The 14,893-nt window shown below is 49.5% G+C and overlaps 1 protein-coding gene across 3 annotated transcripts in view; it reads left to right on the top strand.

The window, feature by feature from the left end:
* MGRN1 (mahogunin ring finger 1) overlaps positions 1 to 14,654 on the top strand; it is a 147,043-nt gene extending 132,389 nt beyond the window's left edge. For 2 of the 3 annotated variants that reach the window (XM_038762548.1, XM_038762546.1), the window contains one exon: positions 11,735 to 14,654. In XM_038762548.1, coding sequence (XP_038618476.1) covers positions 11,735 to 11,847 — 113 coding nt within the window. In that variant the 3' untranslated portion in view covers positions 11,848 to 14,654. The remainder of the gene's footprint in view (positions 1 to 11,734) is intronic. The other variant, XM_038762549.1, reaches the window with a different exon arrangement.
* The last annotated feature ends 239 nt before the right edge of the window (positions 14,655 to 14,893 follow it).

Below are 14,893 nucleotides of genomic sequence, written 5' to 3'. Positions count from 1 at the left end.
AGTTTCCCTCCAGCCCAGAGATATCTCCATGGCGCCAAGCGAGCCTCTCGGTGACTGGGTGGTTGCCCACTTGCTGGAGATGAACAGAAATGGCTGAATGTTGATATAGTGGGGCCCTGGCCATGCTGAGGTTGCCGGATGCATTCGCGGCTGTCCCGGAGCTAGGAAAAGCCAGCTGAACCTTCAATTTATCAAACAGTGGTCTTTACCTGAGTGCAAAGCACTGTACTAAGTGCTTGGGAAAGTACAATGGAAGCAAGGCACACATTCCCTGCCCTCAAAGAGCTCACAAGCTGTGGAGGAACACTCAGTACAGGGGTCTTGCACACAGTAAGCACGCGATAAATACCACTGATTGATTGGACCACCTCAGGAGGGCCTTTCCATTTTCCACTCCCTCCCCCCAAATTGGGGTCTCCGCCCCCTTGGCTGTTTGTGCTTGAGACATTTCTTCACAGATTGTAGTTCTTCAAGGCTCTTACAGTTCTTTTTGATGTAAGTGGAGTCACTGGGAGGGAAGGAGGGATGGAAGGAAGGGCCACGTGTAGGACTTGAGAAGACTGAGCCCCAGCCACGTAATTGCTCCAGATGAATAGCTCCGTGTCTTCACGACTCCTTAGATGGGAGTACTGGCCCACATTCCCCTACATTCATTCAGTCGTATTTATTGAGCGCTTACTGTATGCAAAGCACTGTACTAAGCGCTTGGGAGAGTACAGTAGAACAACAGACAGACACATTCCTGCCCACAACAAGCTCACAGTCTAGAGGACGCTACACTCAACTTCATTTTCCACTTGGGGTTTCTTTCACCAAAAGCCAAAGAAAGCCAAACCCACAGATTTCTGTGTAGTGTCCACAATCACTTGTTGCCCTGAGTGACTCCATCATTCATAATAATAATGGTATTTGTTAAGCACTTACTGTGTTCCAAGCATTGCTCTAAGCGCTGGGGTAGATACAAGGTAATCAGGTTGTCCCACATGGGGCTCACATTCTTAATTTCCGTTTTACTAATGAGGTAACTGAGGCCCAGAGAAGTGAAGTGAGTTGCCCAAAGTCACACAGCTGACAAGTGGTGGAGCCGGGATTAGAACCCATGACCAGGCCTGTGCTCTATCCATTAAGTGCAGGGTAGATACAAGGTAATCAGGTCAGACACAGTCCCTGCCCCATGTAGGGCTCAGAGAACAACACAAGCTGGAAGTAAATTGCATTTATTGAGGACTTACTCTGAGCAGAGCACTGTACTAAGCATTTGGGAGAGTACAGTACAGCAATAAACAGACACATTTCCTGCCCACAGCAAGCTTACAAGCTTACCGGCACTTTGTGAAGGAGAGACTTGGGCTTGTGAAGAAGCAGTGTGCCTCAGTGGAAAAAGCATGGGCTTGGGAGTCAGAGGTCATGGGTTCAAATACCGGCTCTGCCAATTGTCAGCTGTGTGACCTTGGGCAAGTCACTTAGCTTCTCTGTGCCTCAGTTACCTCGTCTGTAAAATGGGGATTAAGACTGGGAGCCCCACGTGGGACAACCTGATCACCTTTTATCCTCCCTGATGCTTAGAGCAGTCCTTGCACACAGTAAGCGCTTAACAAATGCCATTATTGTTATTATTATAAGTACTTTGAGGGACTTGAGCTGGCCGGGTTCTTCTTCTGGTTGGAAGCCATGGAAGGTGCCCAGGCAGTCCTCTCTCTCCCTCTCCGCTAGTCGACTTCGGTAGACAATCTTGCCAGCATGATGCACTGGTCCTAAAATAGAAAAGAAATCAGTGCTTTTCAATCTCTCCAGGGCCTGGGGCTTCGGATCACACAGGCTGCTTCCAGAGAAAGGAGCTGGGCGTGCTAACATTGCATTTAATGATAATAATGATTGTGTTATTTGTTAAACGCTTACTATATGCCAGGCACTGTACTAAGCACTGGGGTAGATACAAGCCAGTCAGGTTGGATACAGTCCCTGTCCCACATGAGGCTCACAGTCTCAATCCCCATTTTACAGATAAGGTAACTGAGCCACAGAGAAATGAAGTGACTTGCACAAGGTCACTCACACAGCAGATAAGTGGTGGAACCAGGACCTTCCGACTCCCAGGCCTGTAATCTTAACCACTGCAGAGCACTGTACTAAGCACTTGGGAAGTACAAGTTGGCAACATATAGAGACGGTCCCTACCCAACAGTGGGCTCACAGTCTTCCCACTCAAACCCTGTCTTTCCCATCACTGTAGACAACCCCACTATCCTGAACCTTGGCATTATCCCCAGCTCATGTCTGTCATTCAGATCAGATAGTCAGATAAGCGCTTAGTACAGTGCTCTGCACACAGTAAGCGCTCAATAAATACTGTTGAATGAATTGCAGGCCGCTGTGGGCCAGGAGCTGCTTACAGCTGGCGGCCGGAAAAAGAGGAGGATTTGAAAATTTTGTATGTCAGGCTGCTAAATATTTTGCTCCGGCTACTAGATCGGGCGGCTGCAGGAGGGTCCCTCTCCAGGGCTATGGGAGGCAGAAAGCAGCGTGACTTAGTGGAAAGAGCACGGGCTTGGGAGTCAGAGGTCATGGGTTCTAATTCCGGCTCTGCCGCTTGTCTGCTGTGTGACCTTGGGCAAGCCACTTAACTTCTCTATGCCTGTTACCTCATCTGTAAAATGGGGATTAAGACTGTGAGCCCCATGTGGGACAACCTGATCACCGTATATCTATCCCAGCACTTAGAACAGTGCTTGGCACATAGTAAGTGCTTAACAAATACCATAATTGTTAGTAGTAGTATTATTAATCAATCAATCATATTTATTGAGCACTTACTGTGTGCACAGCACTGTACTAAGCGCTTGGGAAGTAATGGTGCAGTGCTTCCTCACTGTCACCAGGGTGCATGCTGTAAGCAGGATAATAATAATAATAATAATGATGGCATTTGTTAAGCGCTTACTATGTGCAAAGCACTGTTCTAAGCGGTGGGGAGGATGCAAGGTGATCAGATTGTCTCACGTGGGGCTCACAGTCTTCATCCCCGTTTTACAGATGAGGGAACTGAAGCCCAGAGAAGTCAAGTGACTTGCCCAAAGTCACACAGCTGACAATTGGCGGAGCCGGGATTTGAACCTACGACCTCTGACTCCCAAGCCCAGGCTCTTTCCATTGAGCCAAGCTGCTTCTCGAGGATGCTTGAAAGTGCTGCCCAAGATGGAGAAGGCATAGGCCAAATGTCTTCTGGCCTTGGGATCGCCAGAAGGAAAGAGGGATGGGAACTTGACCCCATCCCTTTTCCCTGGCACTCGTTGGGAGCTCTCAACTCTTAGAGCAGCAAGGCATAGTGGATAGAGCACGGGCCTGGGATTCAGAAGGACCTGGGTTCTAATCCCGGCTCCTCCACTTATCCTCCACTTGTGTGACTTTGGCCAAGTCACTTCACTTCTCTGTGCCTCAGTTACCTCATCTATAAAATGGGAATTCAAACTGTGAGCCCTATGTGGGACAGGGACTGTGTCCAACCCTATTATCATATAGCTACCCCAATGGTTAGTACAGTGCCTGGCACATAGTAAGCACTTAACAAATGCCATCATCATCATCGATAGAGAGTGGACTTGTGGACAGGGAACCTACCTGCCAATTCTGTTTCATTGTACTCTCCCAAGTGCTTAATACAGTGTTCTGCGCATAGCGCTTGGTACATATCACTGGCCTGATTGCGCTGTTAAGGAGCTCTTTCTCATTCCATAAAGATGTCGCTGTGAGCAGGGAAAGTGCCTGCCAGCTCTTTTATATTGTACTCTCCCAAGCACTCAGTACAGTGCTCTGCATGTAGTAAGCGCTTAGTAAATACCACCGATTGACTGATTCATCTCTCACAGTCGGATGCAACTGCAGGGTCCCCGGATGACTTTTAAGTAGCTTTTCTACTGACCTCTGTCATCCTCCTTTCTATCCTCCGTGACCTCTCGGCTGCCTTCGGCACTGAGGAGCATCTCCTTCTCCTGGAAACACTGTCCAACCTTGGTTTCACGGACACCGTCCTCTTCTTGTTCTCCTCTTATCTCTCTGGCCGTTCCATCTCGGGGACCGTCGCAGACTCCTGTGCCTCCCACCCTCTCAAGGTGGGAATTTCTCAAGGCTTAGGTCCAAGTCCCCTTCTGTTCTCCAGCTTCACCCACTACCTTGGAAAACTCATTCCGCTCCCGTGACTTCAACGACCATCTTGAAACAGATGGTTCCCAAATCTGTGTCTCTAACCCCAACCACCCTCCTTCTCTGCAGTCTCACATTTCCTCGCGCCTCCAGGACATCTCTACTTGGATGTCCCACCGACACCTTAAACTGAGAGCTCACCTACTCCAGGAGGCCTTCCCAGACTGAGCCCCCTTTTTCCTCTCCTCCTCCCCATCCCCCCACCCTACCTCCTTCCCCTCCCCACAGCACCTATATATATGTTTGTCAGATTTATTACTCTATTTATTTTTCTTGTACATATTTACTATTGTATTTATTTTGTTAATGATGTGCATCTAGCTTTATTTCTATTTATTCTGATGACTTGACACCTGTCCACATGTTTTGTTTTGTTGTCTGTCTCCCTCTTCTAGACTGTGAGCCTGTTGTTGGGTAGGGACCATCTCTATATGTCGCCGACTTGTACTTCCCAAGCGCTTAGTACAGTGCTCTGCACACAGTAAGCGCTCAATAAATACGAATGAGTGAATGAATTAATGAATGAACTAAACGTGTCCAAAACAGAACTCCTCATCTTCAATCAATCAGTCGTATTTATTGAGCGCTTACTGTGTGCAGAGCACTGTACTAAGCACTTGGGAAGTACAAGTTGGCAACATATAGAGACGGTCCCTACCCAACAGTGGGCTCACAGTCTTCCTACTCAAACCCTGTCTTTCCCATCACTGTAGACAACCCCACTATCCTGAACCTTGGCATTGTCCCCAGCTCATGTCTGTCATTCAGATCAGATAGTCAGATAAGCGCTTAGTACAGTGTTCTGCACACAGTAAGCGCTCAATAAATACGATTGAATGAATATTGTCACCAAATTCTGTCAGTTCTGTCTTCAGAACATCGCTCAAATTGCCCTTTCTTCTCCACTCAGTCAGTCGTATCTGTTGAGTGCTTACCATGTACAGAACACTATATTAAGCCCTAGGGAGAGTACAACATAACAGTATAACAGATACATTCGCTGCCTACAACTAGCTTACAGTCTAGAGAGGGAGACAGGCATTAATGTAAGTAATTATTTGTCTCCAAATAAACTGCTACCCCACTAATCCAATCACTTATCATATCCCACAGTGACAACTGCATCAGCTGACCTCCCTGCCTCCTGTCTCTCCCCACTCTAGTCCATCCTTCACTCCACTGCCCGGATCATCTTTCTCAAAACGCATTTAGCCCACGTGTCCCCACTCCTCAAAATCCTCCAGTGGCTGCCCATCCATTTTTCCGTCAAACAGAAACTCCGCTTTAAGGCGCTAAATAGGCTCTTCCCCTCCTACCTTGCGTCACTGATGTCCCACTCCAATTCCCCACCTACTCACTGTACCTCGATCTCATCTGTCTGGCCACTGACTCCTTGCCCATCCGGAACAGGTTTTCGGAGCAATACCTGAGAGTCAGAGCAGCCACACCAGGTCAACAACAAGTAGGTACTTAGCTTATTTATTCAGAAGTAGGAAGAGTAGATGGTCACTCTCAGGAGAGGGAGACTGAAAGGCTCTGCGAAGCGGCCACGGGGGAGAGGGGCTCTCCCCCTTTTAGACTGTGAGCCCACTGTTGGGTAGGGACTGTCTCTATATGTTGCCAATTTGTACTTCCCAAGTGCTTAGTACAGTGCTCTGCACATAGTAAGCGCTCAATAAATATGATTGATGATGATGATGATGACACCAGGCCTCAAAAGTTTCATGGCCAGTCTCAATAACGAGGGTTTAACTGTGCGTTTTTATAAGTTGTGCTGGTTTGCTTTAAAGGGGGCTTGTGCGTAAGCTTGAGAAGCAGCATGGCCTAGTGGAAAGAGCATGGGCCTGGAGTCAGAGGACCTGGGTTCTAACCCCGGCTTCCCCACTGTCTGCTGTGAGACCCCTTGAGCAGGTCACTTAACTGAACTGCCTCCCTCTTCGTACCTGAAAGACCACCACTCTCCCCATCTTCAAAGCCGTACTAAAATCTTATCTCGTCCGAGAGGCCTTCCTTGACTAAGATCTCACCTCCACTAGTCAGAAGTCGTGGGTTCTAATCCTCACTCTGCCATTTGTCAGCTGTGTGACTTTGGGCAAGTCACCTCTCCTCTCTGGGTCTCAGTTACCTCATCTGTAAAATGGGGATTAAGACTGTGAGCCCCACGTGGGACAACCTGATTACCTTGTATCTTCCCCAGTGCTTAGAACAGTGCTTGGCACATAGTAAGCGCTTGACAAATACCATTATTATTATTATTATTATTCATCCTCCCTTCTGCATCATCTATTCACTTGGGGGTGTGCCCCTTAAGCACTTTGATATTTACCTCAGGCCCACAGCATTTATGTATATATCCTTATACTCTGCCATTTACCCCATCTGTAATTTATTTTTCCATCTGTCTCTGGCTCTAGACTGCAAGCACCTTGTGGGCAGGGATTGTATCTACTTACTCTATTATTGTATTCCTTTAAGCACTTAGTACAGTGTTCTGCACACAGTAAGCACTCAGTCAATGTCATCGATTGACGGATCGAGTTCTGTGAATCTGCCATTCTCTTCATCTCAAGGGAAAGAGCCCGGGCTTTGGAGTCAAAGGTCTTGGGTTCAGATCCCAGCTCCGCCAATTGTCAGCTGTGTGACTTGGGCAAGTCACTTAACTTCTCTGGGCCCCAGTTACCTCATCTGTAAAATGGGGATTAAGACTGTGAGCCCCCCATGGGACAACCCGATCACCTTGTAACCTCCCCAGCACTTAGAACAGTGCTTTGCACATAGTAAGCGCTTACTAAATGCCATTATTATTATTATCTCATTCATGTGGGCATTAAATTTTAATCTGGTTTCAGAAACTTTCATGAAATTGTCTCTTTTTTTATGGTATTTGTTAAGTGCTCACTACGTCCCAAGCACTGTACTAAGCGCCGGGGCAAATACGAATCAATCAGGTTGGACACAGTCCCTGTCCCATTCACAATCTTAGTCCCTATTTTACTGTTGAAGTAAGTGAAGCATAGGGAAGTGAAATGACTTGCCCAAAGTCACGCAGCGGACAAGCGGTGGAGCTGGGCTGGGATTAGACCCTAGGTCCTTCAGATTCCCGGGCCTGTGCTCTAGCCACTAAGCCACGCTGCTTCCCTACGTTAAAGCCAGTTTTTTTGTTTTTTGATGGCATTTATTAAGCGTTTACTATGTGCCAAGCACTGTTCTAAGCGCTGAGCACTGTTTCAAGTTAAACTGAGAGCAGGGGCAAGTGCAGAATTAGAGGTGCCAGAACACGAACACTTATTTCTATTTTATATGAGTGTGAAAACACACTCATTTCTCCAGTGACAGAGGGGTTCATCTTCTTGATCACACTAAGGACCAGTCATGCTACATTAGTCACCATGCAAACTCCACCCACCTGCAAACGACCATTTTGTCCACGGCCTGTTCTATCCAGAGAGGCACACGGCGTCCGGACAATGCACCCTAACTCGGCCTTCGTGTTTTATCCAAAATGCGTACTGAAAAGACTCCTAGCAGAATTGATGATTACTCCGAGGCTTCCCTCTGTCCCCCAGAGCAGCTCCTTGGGCCTGAAACTTCTGAGACGACCTTGCTTCTTCGATTCTTTCAAAGTTAAGGCCTGAGTGGGGTCTCTCGTAGTAATAGTTATGGTACTCATTAAGCGCTTACTTTGTGCTGGTCTAAGCGCCGGGGTAGATCAGTTAATCAGGTCGGACACAGTCCCTGCATGGGGCCCCCAGTCTTAATCCCCATTTTGCAGGTGAGGGAACTGAGGCATGGAGTAGTGAAGTGATCTGGCCAAGGTCACATGGCAGATGTGGTGAAGCCAGGATTAGAACCCAGGTCCTTGCTCTATCCACTATGCCACGCTGCTTTTCTTCAGCGCTTAGAACAGTGCTTTGCATATAGTAAGCACGTAATAAATACCATCATCATTATTATTATTATCCAGTGCTTCCTGTAGCCATTGTCTATTTCACTTGAAGCCCACCAGCTCCTGTCCTCGTCTTCCTGTTTCTTCCAGCAGTGAGATTCCTTCCCTCCTCCTCACCTCTTTCTTTCCCTTCCGGACCTGCAGCTCCTTGTCCCTGCCATCCCATCTGCGGGCTCACCTCTGCCTCCCGGTTAGCGACCTGGCCTCCCAACTCCCCTTACCCATAGCAGCACCCCCATCCCTTTCCATCTTTGGCGAGGGCACTGGACGGAAAGAATTCCTCCTCGGAAAATCCTCACCAAGCAATGAGCCTTCATGTAGCTGAAAGACAGCTTTTAGACTGTGAGCCCACTGTTGGGTAGGGACTGTCTCTATATGTTGCCAACTTGTACTTCCCAAGCGCTTAGTACAGTGCTCTGCACACAGTAAGCGCTCAATAAATACAATTGATGATGATGATGAAAACATCATCATCGGTACTGTTTTTGAGCACAAAGTCTTGTCTCCTGTAACGGGGGTTCACCTTCATGACAAAGGTCACGCTAAATAATAATAATAATGATTATAAGCGCTTACTATGTGCCAGGCACTGCTAAAGACCTATCATACTACATTAGTTATTGCCGACTCTGCGTATCCACACACGACTGTTTCTTCCAACACTGTGGCCCATTGATAATAATAATAATAATAATAATAATGGCATTTGTTAAGTGCTTACTATGTGCAAATCACTGTTCTAAGCGCTGGGGAGGATACAAGGTGGTGATCAGGTTGTCCCACGTGGGGCTCACAGTCTTAATCCCCATTTTACAGATGAGGGAACTGAGGCACAGAGAAGTGAAGTGATTTGCCCAAGGCCACACAGCTGACAATTGGCGGAGCAGGGATTTGAACCCATGTCCTCTGAGATAACGTGACAGACACACAGCGTCCAGATGAACGCCCCTTAAGCTCCTGGGACAGTTAGACCAGAAACAGAAGAAGTGGCCCATCCTTCTCGGGGGGCTCGCCATCTAATAGACACACTTAGATTATTTACTGATAGGGGGAGCAAAAAGAAGAATAAGGACAATAATAATCACTGCGGTATTTGTTAAGCATTTACTATATGCAGATCACTGTACTGTACTAAGTACTGTACTGTTCTCACTGTACAGAGAAGCAGCATGGCTCAGTGGAAAGAGCAGGGGCTTGGAAGTCAGAGGTCATGGGTTCAAATCCTGGCTCTGCCAATTGTCAGCTGTGTGACTTTGGGCAAGTCACTTCGCTTCTCTGTACCTCAGTTACCTCATCTGTAAAATAGGCACTAAGACTGTGAGCCCCCTGTGGAACAACCTGATCACCTTGCATCCCCCCCAGCACTTAGAACAGTGCTTTGCACATAGTAAGTGCTTAACAAATACCATTATTATTATTATTACTGAGCACTGAGAGTGAACTTTCCCTTTGTCACACAGCAGGCAAGTGACAGGCTGAAGTTAGAATCCAGGCCCCCAGCCCCGGCCTGTGCTTTTCCTACTAATCCACACTGCTTCTCATGTAACAGTGTGGCTTAGTGGAAAGAGCCCGGGCTTGGGAGTCAGAAATCATGGGTTCTAATCCCGGCTCTGCCACTTATCAGCTTTGTGACCTTGGGCAAGTCACTCAGCTTCTCTGTACCGCAGTTCCCTCATCTGTAAAATGAGGATTAAGACTGTGACCCCCACGTGGGACAACCTGATTACCTTGAATCTACCCCAGTGCTTAGAACAGTGCTTGGCACATAGTAAGCGCTTAACAAATACCAACATTATTATTATCCTGAGAAAGCGGAGTAAATCTGTCTCTCACACAGACGCCGAGGTTGGGTATCAACCCAAAATGGCAAAAGATCGCTGTTGGGATGGTGCAGCCTGATGCGTTGGGGGTTAATTGGCTAAGGTTTCTTGGAGGAGACAGGATGTTAGGAGGGCTTTGCAGAGGGGGAGAACTGTGTTCTGATGGATTTGAAGAATGAAAGACTGACTTCAAGTCAGGGGGAGCAGTATGAGTAAAGAGTTGGAGACTGGAGAGCTGAGAGCGGGAGTCAGAAGGTGGCTTTGGGAGGAGTGAGTCATAATAATAATAAAGGTATTTGTTAAGGTTTTACCATGTGCCAAGCACAGTACTAACTGCTGGGGTAGGTACAAGATAGACAAGTCATTTTTGGTGAAGGTAGAGAGCTGTAAAATGGAGAGAGCTAGTTTGCAGCTTAGCTAGAACTACCTTTTTATAATATTCTTGGAAACCTGATAAAGAACATGAATTGGATTGATTTTGCTCCCTGCGTCATACACTCTGGAACCAAAGTGGAGACTTGAGCTCCATCAGTCAATCCGTGGTATTTATTGAGCTTGTATTGATTCATTCATTCAATCATTTATTGAGTGCTTACTGTGTGCAGAGCACTGTACTAAACGCTTGGGAAGTACAAGTCGGCGACGTATAGAGACGGTCCCTACCCAACAACAGGCTCACAGTCTAGAAGGGGGAGACAGGCAACAAAACAAAACATGTGGACAGGTTTCAAGTCATCAGAAGAAATAGAATTAAAGCTAAACGCACATCATTAACAAAATCAAAAGAATAGTAAATATGAACAAGTAAATAGAGTAATAAAACTGTACAAACATATATACAGGTGTTGTGGGGAGGGGAAGGAGGTAGGGCGGGGGGATAGGGAGGAGGAGAGGAAAAAGGGGGCTCGGTTTGGGAAGGCTTCTTGGAGGAGGTGAGTTCTCAGTAGGGCTTTGAAGGGGGGAAGAGAGCTAGCTTGGTGGGTGTGGGGAGGGAGGGCATTCCAGGCCAGGGGGAGAACTTGGGCCGGGGGGTCGATGGCGGGACAGGCGAGAACGAGGTCCAGTGAGGAGATTAGCAGCAGAGGAGCGGAGGGTGCGGGCTGGGCTGGAGAAGGTGAGGTAGGAGGGGGCGAGGTGATGGAGAGCCTTGAAGCCAAGAGTGAGGAGTTTTTGCTTGATGCGTAGTGTGCCGTGCGTACCATGTGCAGAGCACTACGCTGTGCAGAAAAGAAGCGTGGCCTAGTGGATTGAACCTGGGCCAGAGAGTCAGAAGGACCTGGGTTCTAATCCTGACTCTGCCGCTTGTCTGCTGGATGGCCTCGGGCAAGTCACTAGTCCTCGGTTACCTCATCTGTAAATTGGGGAGTAAGACTGTGAGCCCCACATGGGGCATAGACTGCGTCCAACCCGATTACCTCGGATCTCCCAAGGGCTATGCATCTGGGAGAGTACAGTGCAACAGAGTCGGTAGACGTGATCACCTGCCTACAACGAGCTTACAGTCTAAGCCAACCTTGGGGTCCCATTGCCGGATTTCTGCCCGGTAGCAGTTTCCCCCACCTCTCCCATCCAGACCCAAGGAATCCGACTCTAACCTCAGCCTTTGATGGCCGCATGGTATCCCCAAGTGGGTCTGCCTCTCCGAGCCCCGGGTGGGGCACCTCCCCCTCAGGCCGGAGGCCCGTAATGTGTGTAGGAGCTCCGTGGTCACCGTTGTCCTCTGGGGAATCAACCTCCATTTTCTCCCTTCTCTTCCGTTCCCTTTCAGGAAGTTCAGCCTCCATGGAGACCTTCCGGAGCTACGGCAGGAGCGGGTCTCCTCTTCCTCCACTGAGCGCCCCCGGCCTCGGGTTGGAGGAGGCCGAGCTGACCCCTCTCTGAGGTGCTGGTTTGGAGCCCCCAGCCCACCCGCCTGGACCCCAAACTACACTCACACCTCCCTCTCTCTACGCATCACGGCGGAAGCAGCGGGCTCGGAAGGGCCCCGGACCCCGATCAAAAGAGCACAGCTAACATACTCCTCTGAACCGTCCCGTTCCTCCCCCACCCAAATCCCCTTTTGTACTTTAAACTGGTTTGTAACTGACGCGAGATGAAGGACCGCAACTTTCCCCATCGGGAGTTAGGGGCCTTTTTTTAGCTTCCCTTTGGCCTGGAAGGCTGGGACCAGAGATGGCAGTTCCTTCCCCGGGAACTGAAGTAACCTCTTGGCTATACGACCCGGAGTTTGGCCGAGGCGATTCTTGGCGGGGGTCAGACCTGGTTCAGACCCTAAGCGGTTCTGTACTCTTCCCTCCCAGAACCAAATTTAAATTAGTGGAAGGGAATTCCGTGGGTGGGATGGGAAGGGGGCGTTTTTCCTCACAGGGATATTTAGAGCGAAAGAGCGGAGGTCAAGGCAAACTTTATGAAGGAAATAACACTGCGTTCTGTAGTATCACGTGGCAGCCGAAGGCAGCCTTTTGCTGTCCTGCCCGGTAGCCTGTCAGTTGCTTGTTGTAGATGTGCGCGGCTGCAGCAGTGGCATTGTCAAGCTCCTCTTCCACCCATGGCATGAGGTAACTGGGTTTCGTTGGGGGCCTTCTCTCTTCCTTTTCACCCAGAGGCCTCTGCCTCCGCAGGCACTGGCTTTTTGGGAACGGCATGCAGAGACCGACTGGAGACCCTTGCTCTGGAAGTCAGAGCATCTTAGCTTCTTCCTGTGGGACTCCAAACCACCAGTGGCACCAATCAGCCCAGCAGGCTGTGGGGCTGAGGGCGGGAGAGGGGTGCCCACCCCTCTGGCAGGCAGTGCGGGTGGAAGGGATCCAACTGCTTCTGCTCACAAGGACTGGGAATCTCCATCTCGTCCTCCTGCTCCTCCCCCCCAACGCCCTCAGCAGTTTCCAGCCGGCTTTCCCCAGAGCCTTCGGTCTTGGCAAGCTTCTCGGGCCTGGGATCCAAAGCACAGAATGCGAGCCTTTGGCTTTTTAACTCTTTAGTGCCCCTCTTTCCTGGGTAGGTTCTTCCCCGAACCCTGGACTTTGCTGGAATCTCCACGGGGTGAAAACTCCGAGTGCCCCCTGACTTCCTTGAGGCCTTAAGTCTGGCTCAGGGTCTGGGATTGATGGTTTTTCGGGGGGCAAGGGAGCCTGGTGAACTACCCGGTCCTTAGCCGGAGTCCAATCTGCTTCTCAGATTTTAACTATCCCTTGTCGTCGATGTCGTAGGGATCTCCAGAAACTCAACTACAGTGGGGATGGCTTGGTGTTCGGACCAGTCGGGATAGGCCCGACAGTCCATCAGTCAGTGGTATTTATTGAAAGCTTCTTATGTGCGGAGCACTCTACTAAGTGCCTGGGAGAGGACCGGAGAGTTAGTGGGCACCATTCCTGCTTTTGGAGAGCCTGTGAAGTGGCCCTTTGATAGTCCTCAGCAGTGGAGGCGGGAGCAGTGTGGGGAGAGTAAGATTGATTGACGTTTAGGGCCCCAGTGGGAATTCAGTGAAGACTTTGAGAGAGAAGGGTGGCTCCTAGGGTTGTAGGAGTCAAATGGGACATTGGTTGGAGGCTTAGGTCAGGCACGGGGGAGCCGTTAGGATGGGTTTGTCTTCCTGTGGTGGATTGAAAACCTCTCCCCAGGCTGGGTTTTGGCCTGTGTTGGGCGGCCTCACAGATAAGTCGCTGAGAGACAGTCCCCTAATCCAACCCCATTCTTGGCTCCGAACTGTCATCGACTTGCCATTCCGGAACTCCTTGTCAAAAGTCAGCCCCGTGCTGTTGAGGGGAGTCACTTATGAACATCCGGAGCCCAGTCTCCTCAACCTGGGCCAAGAGCTCCATCCCCGGAAATGTCGCTCCTTCCAGCAAGTTCCCTCCCACTCCCACGCAGGCCCTGCGGAGACCAGCAAGTCGTCAGAAAACACCGGCCTCTCGGCGGCATCATCTTCCCGCTGGCTTCACAGTCGGGGGAGCTGAGGCCTCTGAGTGGCCCCCAGCCAGCCTCCCAACCCGTGTAGAGACAGACGCCGGGCGTCCAAAGGAGGGGGAGGCTTTCCCGCTCCTCCCATTGATCCCATCGGGTACCGAGCCAGGCCCTTCTTGGGTCCTGTGGGTTCCACCTCGGTGGGCATTTAGGTGGGCGCTTCGGACTCTGGGCGGGGAGAACCTTCTGGTTTTTGCAAGTGGCCCTGTGGGGCCTCAAAATCACTGTGCTTGTGTATGTGTTGTTAAATGAGCAGCCCCCTCTCATTTTTCTCAGTCCCCATTGACGCATGTAGTTCGGTCTGACGACCTTGCAGTGTGTGTGCCTTGTATTAGCACTGTGGAATGGTCTGGGAAGGAGTTGGAGATAAAAAAAAAAAAAACACTAACGGGTTTTCATTTTCTATAATTGCTGTTGGAATTGGGCCCCAGAGCGGGCCTTTTCTCTAGCCCTGGAGTCCCGCTGCTGTGTTCACCTGCCCTTCTGCCCAAATCCCTGCTCCTCCCCGACTCCTTCCCCCGCTTTCTCTTTCCTGTTTCTGCTGCACGCTTCCTTCCTTCCCCGTCACTTCACCCCGCTGGGCGCCTTTTTCCTCATCGATATCCCTGCCGGTCCTTCGTTGAAAAGATGGGGGTGCTAGTGTTCTCATCTCAAAAATGTGCTATTATTTGATGTAGTTTTTTTGTTTGTTTCTATATTTATAGTAATAAATTCATTCAGCAATACACCGTGGCCCATCATTCCCTCTCCGGGCTCGGTCCCAGGCGGCTCACAGCCCCTAACACCTGGTTTCCAGGGATTCCTTCTTGAATTTGCCCAGGGGAGAGGAAAGAGAGGCAGGAGAAATGGCTGATATTTCAGTCAGTCAGTTTGTTTTTTTAAAATGGCATTTGTTAAGCACTTACTATGTGCCAAGCACTGTACTAAGCACTGGAGTAGATACACGCTAACCACATTGGACACA

Source organism: Tachyglossus aculeatus, chromosome 21 (assembly GCF_015852505.1).
Source record: "Tachyglossus aculeatus isolate mTacAcu1 chromosome 21, mTacAcu1.pri, whole genome shotgun sequence".
NCBI lineage: Eukaryota > Metazoa > Chordata > Mammalia > Monotremata > Tachyglossidae > Tachyglossus > Tachyglossus aculeatus.
The sequence above is the reverse complement of the archived record's forward strand: the minus strand, read 5'-3'. Positions and strand labels throughout refer to the sequence as shown.